Source organism: Canis lupus, chromosome 34, assembly GCF_048164855.1.
Source record: "Canis lupus baileyi chromosome 34, mCanLup2.hap1, whole genome shotgun sequence".
NCBI classification, from domain to species: Eukaryota; Metazoa; Chordata; class Mammalia; order Carnivora; family Canidae; genus Canis; species Canis lupus.
This window is the reverse complement of record NC_132871.1, coordinates 9,184,881-9,197,782: the sequence shown is the minus strand read 5'-3', so window position 1 is coordinate 9,197,782 and position 12,902 is coordinate 9,184,881. Positions and strand designations below refer to the sequence as shown.

At 38.0% G+C, this 12,902-nt stretch overlaps 1 protein-coding gene across 8 annotated transcripts in view; it reads right to left on the bottom strand.

The window, feature by feature from the left end:
- The window catches only part of PDE11A (phosphodiesterase 11A), a 405,439-nt gene that overhangs the window by 307,411 nt on the left and 85,126 nt on the right, over positions 1-12,902 (bottom strand). For all 8 annotated transcript variants that reach the window (XR_012023877.1, XR_012023878.1, XM_072811251.1 and 5 more), the window contains one exon: positions 3,195-3,353. Coding sequence is in view for 3 of the 8 variants with exons in the window: in XM_072811250.1 (XP_072667351.1) it covers positions 3,195-3,353 (159 nt within the window). In the remaining 5 variants the exon portion in view is untranslated. The remainder of the gene's footprint in view (positions 1-3,194; positions 3,354-12,902) is intronic.

Below are 12,902 nucleotides of genomic sequence, written 5' to 3'. Positions count from 1 at the left end.
AGAAAAAAAAACTTTATAATCCCTAATAATGGCAAATGTAGACTACATTCACATGTGGACATATATGTAAGAAATAACTCTTAAAAGTAGAATGCAAATTAGCATAAGCATAGTCTTGTGCCAAGACCTTTTTTCTCACTTGTGCCAAGTATAATATTGTGTGCATTAACAATCACACAAGAGAAATGTGAATTTATAAAGAAGTATATCTCCCATTTCCTTGTAACTCCAATAGTGGAACTGATACATAGGCTGTCCTTAATTAAAACTTAGGACAGCTTACATAGAGGTAGTTTTAAAACTGAGACTAGACTATATCTCACATGTACTAATGTGCTGTCAACAAGAGCTAATTTTTTATAAGGACTTACTATAGACACTCTTCCAAGTTCTTTCCCTGTATTCTCTCATATAATCCTCTTATAGCCTTATAAGTATTATTATTATCATCTCTTTTCCAAGAGGAGGAAATTGGAGCACAGAAAAGCTAAGCAACTTTCCCAAGATTACATAGGCTATGGCAGAGATGGGGTTTCAACCAGGGTAGACTGCTGCTATGGCCTATATGCAGCCATTATGCCACAATGTCTTAGCTTATTTAAAAGAAGTATCTAGATCATGTTATTTCCCATTAAGCATTTCTAAGATTTTGTTTTCTGCTTTTCTTCCTCAGCACTTCTGTTTTGTTTATAATATATAGGATCCTTGCAGGAAAGAACAATAACCAGATACAGAGGTTGAGATAAAATACTCACCATCTAGTGCCACCTGCATGAACATAATCAACTTGCCTAAACTGGTAAAACTTCATCCAAGAAGTAAGACTAGAGTAGGGTTTTTAAATCAGTTGAGGGAATTATAGAGGCTAAAAAATAAAATTCTACTGTGGGCACATGAGATAATTACGAAGGAGAAAAATGTAACACATGGAGCAAATGTGATACCCAAATGATGCTGAATCTAAGAAATAAGTTGCCTGAGGCTAAGTGACAAATATAGAAGAACATTTAAAATTCTTGGGAGAATGATAACTTAAAAATAAAATTTATGTTTTATATTTACTTAGTTTCTTATATTTTTACAAAACTATTTGTAACTTACGATTTTTAATTCTCATGCTGTAAATGGTGAATAGTATAGTTGACGGGGGAAAAAACTGAGAGTCACAGATTAAGCATCTCACCCAAAGCTGGCCCATTTGTCCTTAGTGGGGTTGGACCTCTGTCCCAGCCCACATTCTCAGTAGAGCTAAACACTGATGCTGTTCAAGACAAAGCCCTGTGCAGACCTCTCCTATAAATCATTCAGATCCATAAAGCCCTAGGCCACAAGTATAAATCCACTGAGATAAGTCCAGAAAACCAATCTAACATAAGCATAATCAGAGATGATAATCAAATATATAACAGGATCCTTTCAAATGAAGGAGGCAGAGTGATGGCAGGACTACTATCCATAAACTAAACTTTGGGAGATATCATGGGCAGGTAGTTTTATGTTTGGAAAAACACAAAACCCTAGTCCTTTTATCTGAATCCTTGTAAGAGGCACATTATTATAAGACCCTATCACCTTTGGGACAAAATGCGCAAAACAACATTTTTGCTTTATTGGTACATTTTATGGAAATATTTGCAGAGTAAGTGAGGCAGCCTATATTCATACATCCCTAAGTGCCCTCACCTTCTGACCTGACTCTGTCTTATAGAAGCCTATGCTTTCTTGAGAGATCAGATCAAATGCTATAGCCTCTTTACATTCTTCCAAGAAGCCTCTTTGCATTCTTCAAGTGAGATTAACCCTCCCTTTCCTAGGCATTTATAGCACGTTCTAGGTCATCTTATTGATGATCTTGCCTTCTGCTTTGTTTGGCTCCAGGATGGCATAACACACTTGGGATTTATCTTTGGGCTTCTACAGCCCCAACACAAGTGCCTTCACACTGTAGTTTTCCCTGAATTGGTAAGAAATTGTCTGAGGTCCTGTCACACTCTAAGGGTTTATAAACATTTTCTGGGGTTTGAGTTATTCAAATTCAACTACAGATATGACCTCAGTAAAGGACTCTCTTCACTTAAAAATCTTGTTTCCTTATAATCATATTTTATGCTGACCTTTAGTACCAGAACATTTGCATTTATTTAATGCATTAGTAATTAGCACTAGCAAATAGCAATCTCACATCCAGAAGGTTAAATTATAAAGTGCCTTTTTTAATCAAATAGGTGTATGGCAGTCATCAAACTAATTTGAGATTTGCTTTTACCACAAATTTCATAAATATTCCACCATATGTTATTCAATATGAAGAGCTTCAAAGACAGAAAAAACTTCAGCTTTATAAAGAATCTCTCTTTTAATATGAGCCGGTGAATAAACTACTGATGAAAGAACTTAGGATTTCAGAACAAAAGTACATTACTTCCACCAAAGTCAACAGTTCTTCAGGGACAAAAATAATGTTTTAGTAATTTGTACTAGTGTACTAGTAATTTGGAATTATAACTAAATAACATTCATTTTATTGAGATTCTTATATAAGAACTAAGTAAACAATTCTTCATAGTAGTTATAAAAACACAAAAGCAGGCACCTGCATGGCTCAGTTGGTTAAGTGTCTGCCTTCAGTTCACGTCATGATCCCAGAGTCCCAGGATGGAGCCCGTTTCAGGCTCCCTGCTCAGCAAGGAGTTTACTTCTTCTCTCACCTTCCCCCTGCTCCTTCTCTCTCTCTCTTTCTCTCTCTCTCTCACTCAGTCTAACTCTCAAATAAATAAGTAAAATCTTAAAAAAAAAAAAAAAAAAAAAAGGAAACACAAGAAGCAAGTACTAGGTTTCTGAAACCCAGTCAGTCACCTTCCTCATGCCCCTAACTTCCCTTGGGCCGTGTGTGGTGGTGGTGTGATCCTCAATTAAAAAGCTTGCTTATAAAGAAGATAAAGACCAGGGAAAGAATACTACCGAGGGTTGCAATGAAAAGTAAACTAAGAAAAAGATGAAGTGATTATTTTCAATTGTAACACATTCTACAAAATATCCAAAACTTCCCCTACATTTTGTGTAACAATAGAAAAAGCTCTTTGATCCATGAATGGGTTAATGCAACAACTATTCACACAACTCTTGTCCTTTTCTGGGAGAATAGCAATCAATGACCAAGGAGAGTACAAGTCACAAAAGGCATGAAATCTTACTTTTTCATCATCTTCAGTAAATGGAGCACCTTCAGGAATCTTATTTATCGCTTGGGCCACACCAATAATCTCACCATCACTGCTTCGGATGGGCATGCACAATAGTGATTTTGTCTTGTATCCAGTTAGCTTGTCAATTTCATCATTGAATCTTCGATCCTAAAAATAAGACAGAGAGGGCACTCAATGCATATGCATTGTCATCAGGGAGAAAGGAAGAAAAGTGTAATTTTGTATATGATATTTTATGACTAGGAATTTTACCCAATGAATTTTTAATAACAATACCAGATTTGATTTCATGTTGAAGTCACCAAAGAAGGATAAATGAAAAAAACTGCTACCACAGTTGTTAACCATAGTAAATGATGAAAGAACTTAAACTTGACTACAACAATCTCTTAAAGTTGGGGAAAGGGCAAGTGTCTTTTTGTTGTTTTGTTTTGATTTTGTTTGTTTGTTTGTTTTTGAGAGAGAGAGAGGGAGCACACACTCAAAGCAAGGGGAAAGGCAAAAGGAGAAGGAAAAAGAGAATTTTAAGCATGTTCCATGCCTATCGCAGGGACCACTGTGGAGCACAATGTGGGGCTCTATCTCACAACCTTGAGATTGTGACCTGAGCCCAAATCAAGAGTTGGATGGTTAACCAAATGAGCCTCCCAGGCACCCCTCAGGGGCAAGTGTTTTTAATGGAACTCCACACTGTGCTACTTATTAAAATATGTTATTTCACATAGACAATTGATTATGAAGTATCATATAAGAAAAAGGCCTAAAAAATTCATGTTAAGCACAATGAAAAAATATGCAGAAAAGCACTACTTTACTTCTAGTCAAAATGTCCCATGAAAAAAGAACCTATGAGCCTCTTATGATACTTTTAAAATACGGAAATGAAAACAAAATAGTGTGGTGGGGAAGGAGGAGACAAAAGACTTCTTTATAGGATGTCCTCTTAAAATATATAGAAGGAATGGTAAATTACATAAGTATCTATTCTGCAACTACCAGTATAATAATATATACAAGCAAGGATCACCAATGGATGCTAAGCCACTATTGTTGTTAAACAGAATATCCACATAGTATCAGAGTATCACCCCAAAGATTCCCTATTAAATTCAAAGAGAAAAAGATGTCTTTATCATGAGGAGATCTGGTGGACATCACCTGAAACAAGTGATCAAACTTAGCATTACCACTAATGAGACAAAATATCACAGGCTTCTGATGTGATGTAATGTGATGAGAATACATCAACAAAAATATATAGCATTCTTGTCAAAAGTGTAAAATGAATCTGACCATTCAGGAAAAGAAACTTAAGAAAAATGCAGATTATCGGTAATTCTATCAGAAGCCTGACCTGCACTCTTTAAATATGTCAATATTGTGAGAGGCAAAAAAATTTGAAATAAAAATAAAATAGGGCCATGGGAGCAGTGCTGGTTGCTCTTAAGAAGAATTAGGAGACCTGGGATCTAAATAAAATGTGTGATTCCCTTTTTAAAATTGTTATGCAATTTCTAGGTGTTGGGTTACAATTAAAGAAAGTTGAACATGGACATTATATTAGGAAATATAATTTTATCAACATAAGCTTTCAAATCAACATCAACTTTCCTCTATGAACAAGGATTTCACGTTCTTTTTTAAGGATATACATGCTACGGCATTTTAGTGCGAAATGTCACAACACCTTCAACTTCTTTCCAAATGGTAAGAAAGAAAGAGAGGGATGGAAGGGAGGGAGGGAGGGAGGGAGAGAGGGAAAGATGGATGGATGAAGGAAAAAGATAGAGAAAGAAGAGACTGGCTCCTGAAAAGGTAACAAGGGCTAAAAATGTTCCAAGGAAGATAATAAGGAGATCCAGGCTCACTGCTTCAATAAGGGACTGAGTGAAGTGAAGCTTCTCCCAATGACTTTGATATTTTCTTAAAAGAGGCTTAAAAAATGACAAAGCCCTCCTGTCTACCACCATCTAGAGATATGAATTTCATCTAAGAGTCCAGAGATACTGGTTGTGGACAGAGCCTCAAAACCAAATATTATTGGCCTTCTGATAAAATCTGTGTTATCTTCAGTATCACAAGAACAGGAGCTTAAACTCCATAGTAAGTTCTGGTCTTGGGACTCATGGAAGCTACTCTAAATCCTTAGTTAGGGAGGGAAGAGCCCTGAAGGAGAGAGGGAAATAAAAAAATCCAAACAAAACTAGGTCTCGGGAGGAGGCAAGATGGCGGAAGAGTAGGGGTCCTCAATTCATCTGGTCCCACACAAACTTACCTAGGTAACTTTCAAAGCAGTCTGAAAACCTACAAATTCGACATGAGATGTAAAGAGAGAACAGCTGGAATGCCACAGAGAGAAAAGTGGTCGCTCTGACAAGGTAAGAAGGTGAAGAAAAAAAGGTTGGGGAAGAGAGCCAGGGCAAGCCGGGCAAACAGGCTGGAAAGGGGAGCTGTGACAAGCTGTGCGAAAGCTGAGCAGCAGAAAGTTGGGGCACAAAAGCTGAGTCCTGGACAAGAGAGAACTTTAAAAATCCGCACCCAAGTTTTCCCTGACTGAAAAGTGCTCAGCAGGGAAATAGGGCAGAATGGCAGGAGGGGCAGTAAGCCTCAATATTCCTGGAGACACAATAAGAATAGGGGTCCCTGGGAGAAAGCTCACCACAAACTGCAGTCAGATTTCGGTAAGGAGCTGGAATGCCACAAACTTCTGGGGCATTTGGGAGAAGCTGGCTTGTTATGCAGGCCAGTGCTGGGGCTCTCTTTACCCTAGAGTCCAGCAACAGATGGAGGCAACTTTCCTCCATTCCCTTTGGGAGAGGTAGACCCCAGGAAGGCATAGGACAGTGAGAACTCTCCTGATGCTGGGTGCCCTTCAATTTGTACAGATCAGTGCACCTGCACCTGTCCTCAGGAGCATCTAGGCCAGTGTGGACTGGGAGACTGCAGTTTGGTACTTGGGGAGCTCTTGGCTCTGGAGCTAGAGATCTGGCTTGTGTCATTTTTTTTCCTTCTCTTTGTCTTTCACCTGGGAGAAGCAGGGCCTGTAGGGAACAAAGGCCTCAACGGATAAACAACTCACACTGAGTCGGGTCACCTGGCAAGAGGCAGGGCATCTCCACCCAGGCACAGACACCAAGAATCAGCACAGCAGATCTCTCCCCCAGAAGAACTGCTGGAAGAACCGGGAAGGGCAAGTTTATAGACCAAGCGGCACTGGAAAGCTCCAGGAATGAGGGATCACCACCCTCCACTTTTTTTCTTTGTTTTTTGTTTTTTTTATTCTATTTGTTGTAAAAGTTGTTTTTCACTTTAGTGGTCCTTTCATTTTGCTCTGTTCTTTTTATTTTCTTGTCTCTGATCTCTTCCGAATCATCTAGGATGTATTTTACTTAGGTCGTGGTTGATATTTTTGACTCTGCAGGTTCATATAGCCACTTTGCACTGGACAAAATGACTAGAAGAAAGAATTCACTACAAAAGAAAGAACCAGAAGTAACACCTCTGCCACAGAATTGCTGAATGTGTATTTAAATACAATGTCAGAAATTCAATTCAGAAGTACAATTATAAAATTACTGGTGGCTCTGGAAAAAAGCATAAAGGACTCTAGAGATTCTCTTACTGCAGAATTGAGATCTAATCAGGCCAAAATTAAAAATACTTTAACTGAAATGCAGTCTAAACTGGATGCTCTAACTGCTAGAGTTAATAAGGTGGAAGACAGAGTGACATAGAAGACAAGTTGATGGAATGGAAGGAAGCTGAGGAAAAAAAGAGAAAAACAATTAAGAACCCACGAGGAAAGCCTTAGGGAAATAAATGATAGCTTGAGAAGGAATAATATTCATCTTATTGGGATTCCAGAAGAGGTTGTGTGAGAGGGAATGAGAGGGGACCACAAAATATATTTGAACAAATCACAGCTGAGAGCTCCCTTAATCTAGAGAAGGAAACAGACATTCAGATCCAAGAGATAGAGAGGACCCCCCCAAATCAATAAAAAACGTTCAACACCTCGACATTTAATAGTGAAACCTGCAAATTTCAAAGATAAAGAGAAAATCCTTAAAGTAGCTCGAGATAAGAGATTCTTAACCTTATATGGGGAGAGATATCAGATTAACAGCAGACCTATTCACAGAAACCTGGCAGGCCAGAATAGGCTGGCATATACACAGGGTACTAACACTAAATGAGAAAAACACACAGCCAAGAATACTTCATCCAGCAAGGCTGTCATTCAGAATAGAAGGAGAGATAAAGAGCTTTAAGGAGAAGCTTCTTCAAGAAGGAGAGATACAAGCTTCTATCTTATAAAGATAGACAGAAACTGAAAGAATATGTGACCACCAAACTGGCTCTGCAAGAAATATTAAGAGGGGCCCTGTAAAAGAAAGAGGGAGCCCAAAGAAACAATCCACAAAAACAGGGACTATGTAGGTAATACTATGAATAAATTCATATCTTTCAAAAGTTACTCTGAACGTGAATGGGCTAAATGATACCATCAAAAGATGGAGGGTATCGGACTGGATAAAAAATCAAGATCCATCTATACACTGTCTACAAGAGACTCATTTTAGGGACACCTGGGTGGCTCAGCGGTTAAGCATCTGCCTTTGGCTCAGGGTGTGATCTTGGAGTCCCAGGATCAAGTCCCACATTGGGCTCCCTGGAGCCCGCTTCTCCCTCTGCTTGTGTATCTGCCTCTCTCTGTGTGTCTCTCATAAATAAACAAATAAATAAAATCTTAGAGAGAGAGAGAGAGAGAGAGAGAGAGAGAGAGAGACTCATTTTAGACCTAAGGGACACCTCCAGACTGAAAATGAAGGAGTGGAGAACCATTTACCATTCAAATGGTCCTCAAAAGAAAGCTGGGGTAGCAATCCTCATATCAGATAAATTAGAGCTTATATCAAAGACTATAACAAGAGATGAAGAGGGACACTATATAATACTTAAAGTGTCTATCCAACAAGAAGACCTAACAATTATGAATATTTAAGCTCCTAATGTGGGAGTAGCCAAGTATATCAATCAATTAATAACCAAAGTTAAGACATACTTAGATAACAATACGTTAATAGTAGGAGACTTCAACACAGCACTCTTACCAAAAGACAGATATTCTAAGCAGAACATCTCCAAAGGAACAAGGGCCTTGAATGATACACTGGACCAAACAGATTTCACAGATATATACAGAACATTCCATCCTAATGCAACTGAATACACATTCTTCTCAAGTGCCCATGGAACTTTCTCCAGAGTAGACCACATATATTGGGTCACAAATCAGGTCTCAACCAATACCAAGAGATTGGGATTGCCCCCTGCATATTTTTAGACCACAATACTTTGAAGCTAAGAACTCAATCACAAGAAGAAATTTGAAAGAAACTCAAACACATGGAGGTTAAAGAGCATCCTACTAAAAGATAAATGACTCAACCAGGACATTTGAAAAGAATTAAAAAGATTCATGGAAATTAATGAAAATGAAAATAAAACCATGCAAAATCATTGGGATACAGCAAAAAACAGCCCTAAGAGGGAAATAAATCGCAATACAAGCCTCCCTCAAAAAATTGGAAAAAACTCAAATACACAAGCTAACCTCACACCTAAAGGAATTAGAAAAAGAAAAGTAAAGCCTAAATCAAGCAGAAGAGAGATAATATAGATTAGAGCAGAACCCAATGAAATAGAGACCAGAAGAACTGTAGAAAAGATCAACAAAACCAGGAGCTGGTTCTTTGAAAGAATTATTAAGATAGATAAACCCCTAGTCAGCCTTAGTAAAAAGAAAAAAGACTCAAAATAAAATCATGAACAAAAGAGGAAAGATCATAACCAATACCAAGGAAATACGAACAATTTTTTTTTTTTTGAAATACGAACAATTTTAAGAACATATTATGCCAACTAATTAGGCAATCTAGAATAAATGGATGCATTTCTGGAAACCCCAAATTACCAAAACTGGAACACGAAGAAATAGAAAACCTAAGCAGGCCAATAACCAGGGAGGAAATTGAAGCAGTCATCAAAAACCCCCCAAGACACCAAAGTCCAGGGACAGATGGCTTCCCAGGGGAATTCTACCAAACATTTAAAGAAGAAATAATACCTATTCTACTAAAGCTATTTCAAAGGATAGAAAGGGAGGGAATACTTCCAAACTCATTATATGAGGCCAGCATTACCTTGATCCCAAAACCAGACAAAGACCCCACCAAAAAGGAGGATTATAGACCAATATTCCTGATGAACATGGATGCAAAATTTTTCACCAAGATACTAGCCAACAGAGGATTATTCACCACAACCAAGTGGGATTTACCCTCAGGATGTAAGGTGGTTCAACATTCATAAAACAATCAACGTGATAGATCACGTCAATAAGAGAAAAACTAAAACCATATGATCCTCTCAATAAATGCAGACAGCATTTGACAAAATACAACATCCATTCCTGATTAAAACTCAGATAGAGGGATAGAGGGAACATTCCTTAATATTGTAAAAGCCATTTATGAAAAGCCTACAGTGAATATCATTATCAACCAGGAAAAACTGAGAGCCTTTCTCCTAAGATCAGGAACACGACAGGGATGTCCACTCTCACCACTGCTATTCAACCTAGTACTAGAAGCCTAGCCTCAGCAATCAGGCAACAAAAGAAATAAAAGGCATTCAAAGGCAAAGAAGAAATCAAACTCTCCCTCTTTGCAGATGACATTATACTGTACATAGAAAACCCAAAGGACTCCACCCCAAGATTACTAGAACTCATACAGTAATTCAGCAATATGGCAGGACACAAAATTAATGCCCAGAAATCAGTGGCATTTCTATATACTAACAATGAGACTGAAGAAACAGAAATTAAGGAATCAATCCCATTTATAATTACACCCAAAAGCATAAGATACCTAGGAATAAACCTAACCAAAGAGGTAAAGGATCTCTACCCTAAAAACTACAGAACACTTCTGAAAGAAATTAAGGAAGATGTAAAGAGATGAAAAAACATTCCATGCTCATGGATTGGAAGAATAAATATTGGGAAAATGTCTATGTTACCCAGGGCAATTTACACATTCAATGCAATCCCTATCAAAATACCATGGATTTTCTTCAGAGTTGGAGCAAATCATCTTAAGATTTGTATGGAATCAGAAAAGACCCCAAATAGCCAGGAGAATGTTGAAAAAGAAAAATCAATGCCAGGGGCATAAACAATGCCTGATTTCAAGCTGTATTACAAAACTGTGATCATCAAGACAGTATGGTACTGGCACAAAAACAGACATATAGATCAATGGAACAGAATAGAGAACCAAGAAATGGGCCCTCAACTCTATGCTCAACTCATCTTCAACAAAGCAGGAAAGAATATCTACTGGAAAAAAGACAGTCTCTTCAATAAGTAGTGTTGGGAAAATTGGACAGCTACATACAGAAGAATGAAACTGGACCAATCTCTTACACTATACACAAAGATAAACTCAAAATGGTTGAAAAATCTAACTGTGAGACAAGAATCCATCAAAATACTAGAGGAGAACACAGGCAACAATCTTTTTTAACTTGGCCACAGCAACTTCTTGCTAGACACAACTATAAAGGCAAGAGAAACAAAAGCAAAAATGAACCATCAGGACTTCATCAAGATAAAAGGCTTCTGCACAGTGAAGAAAACAATCAACAAAACTAAAAGACAACCTACAGAATGGGAGAAGATATTTCCAAATGACGTATCAGATAAATGATGTATCAGATCTTGGCTAGTATCCAAGATCTATAAAGAACTTATCAAACTCAACACCCAAGAAACAAACAATCTAGTCATGAAATGGGCAGAAGACATGAACTGATATATCTCCAAAGAAGACATACACATGGCCAATGAGCACATGAGAAAATGCTCCACATCACTTGCCATCAGGGAAATACAGGTCAAAACCACAATGAGATACCACTTCACATCCATGAGAATGGCTAAAATTAACAGGACAGGAAACAACAAATGTCGGCAAGGATGTGGAGAAAGGGGAACCCTCTTGCACTGTTGGTGGGAATGTGAACTGGTAGAGCCACTCTAGAAAACAGTGTGGAGATTCCTCAAGAAGTTAAAAATAGAGCTACCCTAAGACCCAGCACTTGTGTTACTGAGTATTTACCTCAAAGATACAGATGTAGTGAAATGCCAGGACACTTGCACGCCAAGGTTCATAGCAACAATGTCCCCAATACCCAAACTGTGGAAGGAGCCATGATGTTTATCAACAGATGAATGGATAAAGAAGATATGGTGTATGTGTGTGTGTGTGTGTGTGTATAAAATGGAATATTACTCAGCCATCAGAAAGGATGACTAGCTACCATTTGCTTCGACGTGGATGGAACTGGAGGACATTATGCTGAGTGAAATAAGTCAGTCAGAGAAGGGCAATCATCATATGGTTTCATTCATACGTGGAATATAAGAAATAGTGAAAGGAATTATAAAGGAAAGGAAGGGAACTGAGTGGGGAAAAATTAGAGAGGGAGACAAACCATGAGAGACTCCTAACTCTGGGAAACAAACAAAGGGTTGTGGAAGGGGAGGTGGGTGGAGATAAGGGGTAACTGGGTGATGGGCAATAAGGAAGGCACTTGATGGGATGAGCACTGGGTGTTATACTATATGTGGGAAAACTGAATTTAAATTTAAAAAAGAAAACAGATCTCCTGCTCAAAATGAGCTTGCAACCAAACTTTCAGAGAAACACTAATTTGTATTAGTATTTTTAAAAATTCACCAAGAAACCATTATGTCAAGCTGTGAGGTGGGGGACACAGCAGGAAACAAAACAGGCATCATCCCTGCCTTCACAGAACTTACAATCTAGTAGGTGAGGCAGATGACATATAAATGTATAATCATGTATTATAGTAAGTGATACTAGGAAAAGAGCAGGGTGCCATGTGAGAGACTTAATAGGAGCAATCTATTTCTATGGTCTATCTGAAAATAGAACAACTAAGCTATGACTTGCATCATGAGTAAGAATTAGCCAATCAAAGAAAGTTGGGAAGAACTTTCCAAGATGCTAAAACAATACCCGTGAAGGTCCTGAAGAAGGAAAAGGCTTAGTAAGTTCCCCAAACTCCAAGGTCAGTGTGGCAAAAGCACAGGGAGTCAAAGGGAAAAAAGGAGAGGAAGGTAGGGGCCAAATGGTACCAAGTCTTACAGGCTTGGAAAGGAGTTATAACATTAACCCTAAACACAGGGGAATGTCACTGAAGATCTTGAAGCAGAGGATGATATAACTCATAATCCAGCACTTAGCATTCACTGAAATCATCTTATTACTTCACTTGTTCTCCCTCCATTAGTATATAAGATCTAAATTAGCAGAGATTTTGTCCCTCTTGCTTCCTGCTTCATACTGCCATATATTGTAGGTGCTCCATAATAGTTGTTTTGAGTAATAGGAGGATTTTTTTTAAGATTGTACTGCAATTATGCAAAATATAGAAAAGCTGGAAAGGCCTTAAGGCCCCACATTTCACTCCTTGGTGTGTATTTAGAGATACTTTTGCACATGTACATAAGAAGACACACAAATGTTGACTGTAACATCAATTATGGAAAGAAAAAATTAAAAACCATTTCAATGTTGGTTAATAGAGAAGTAAACAAATTAT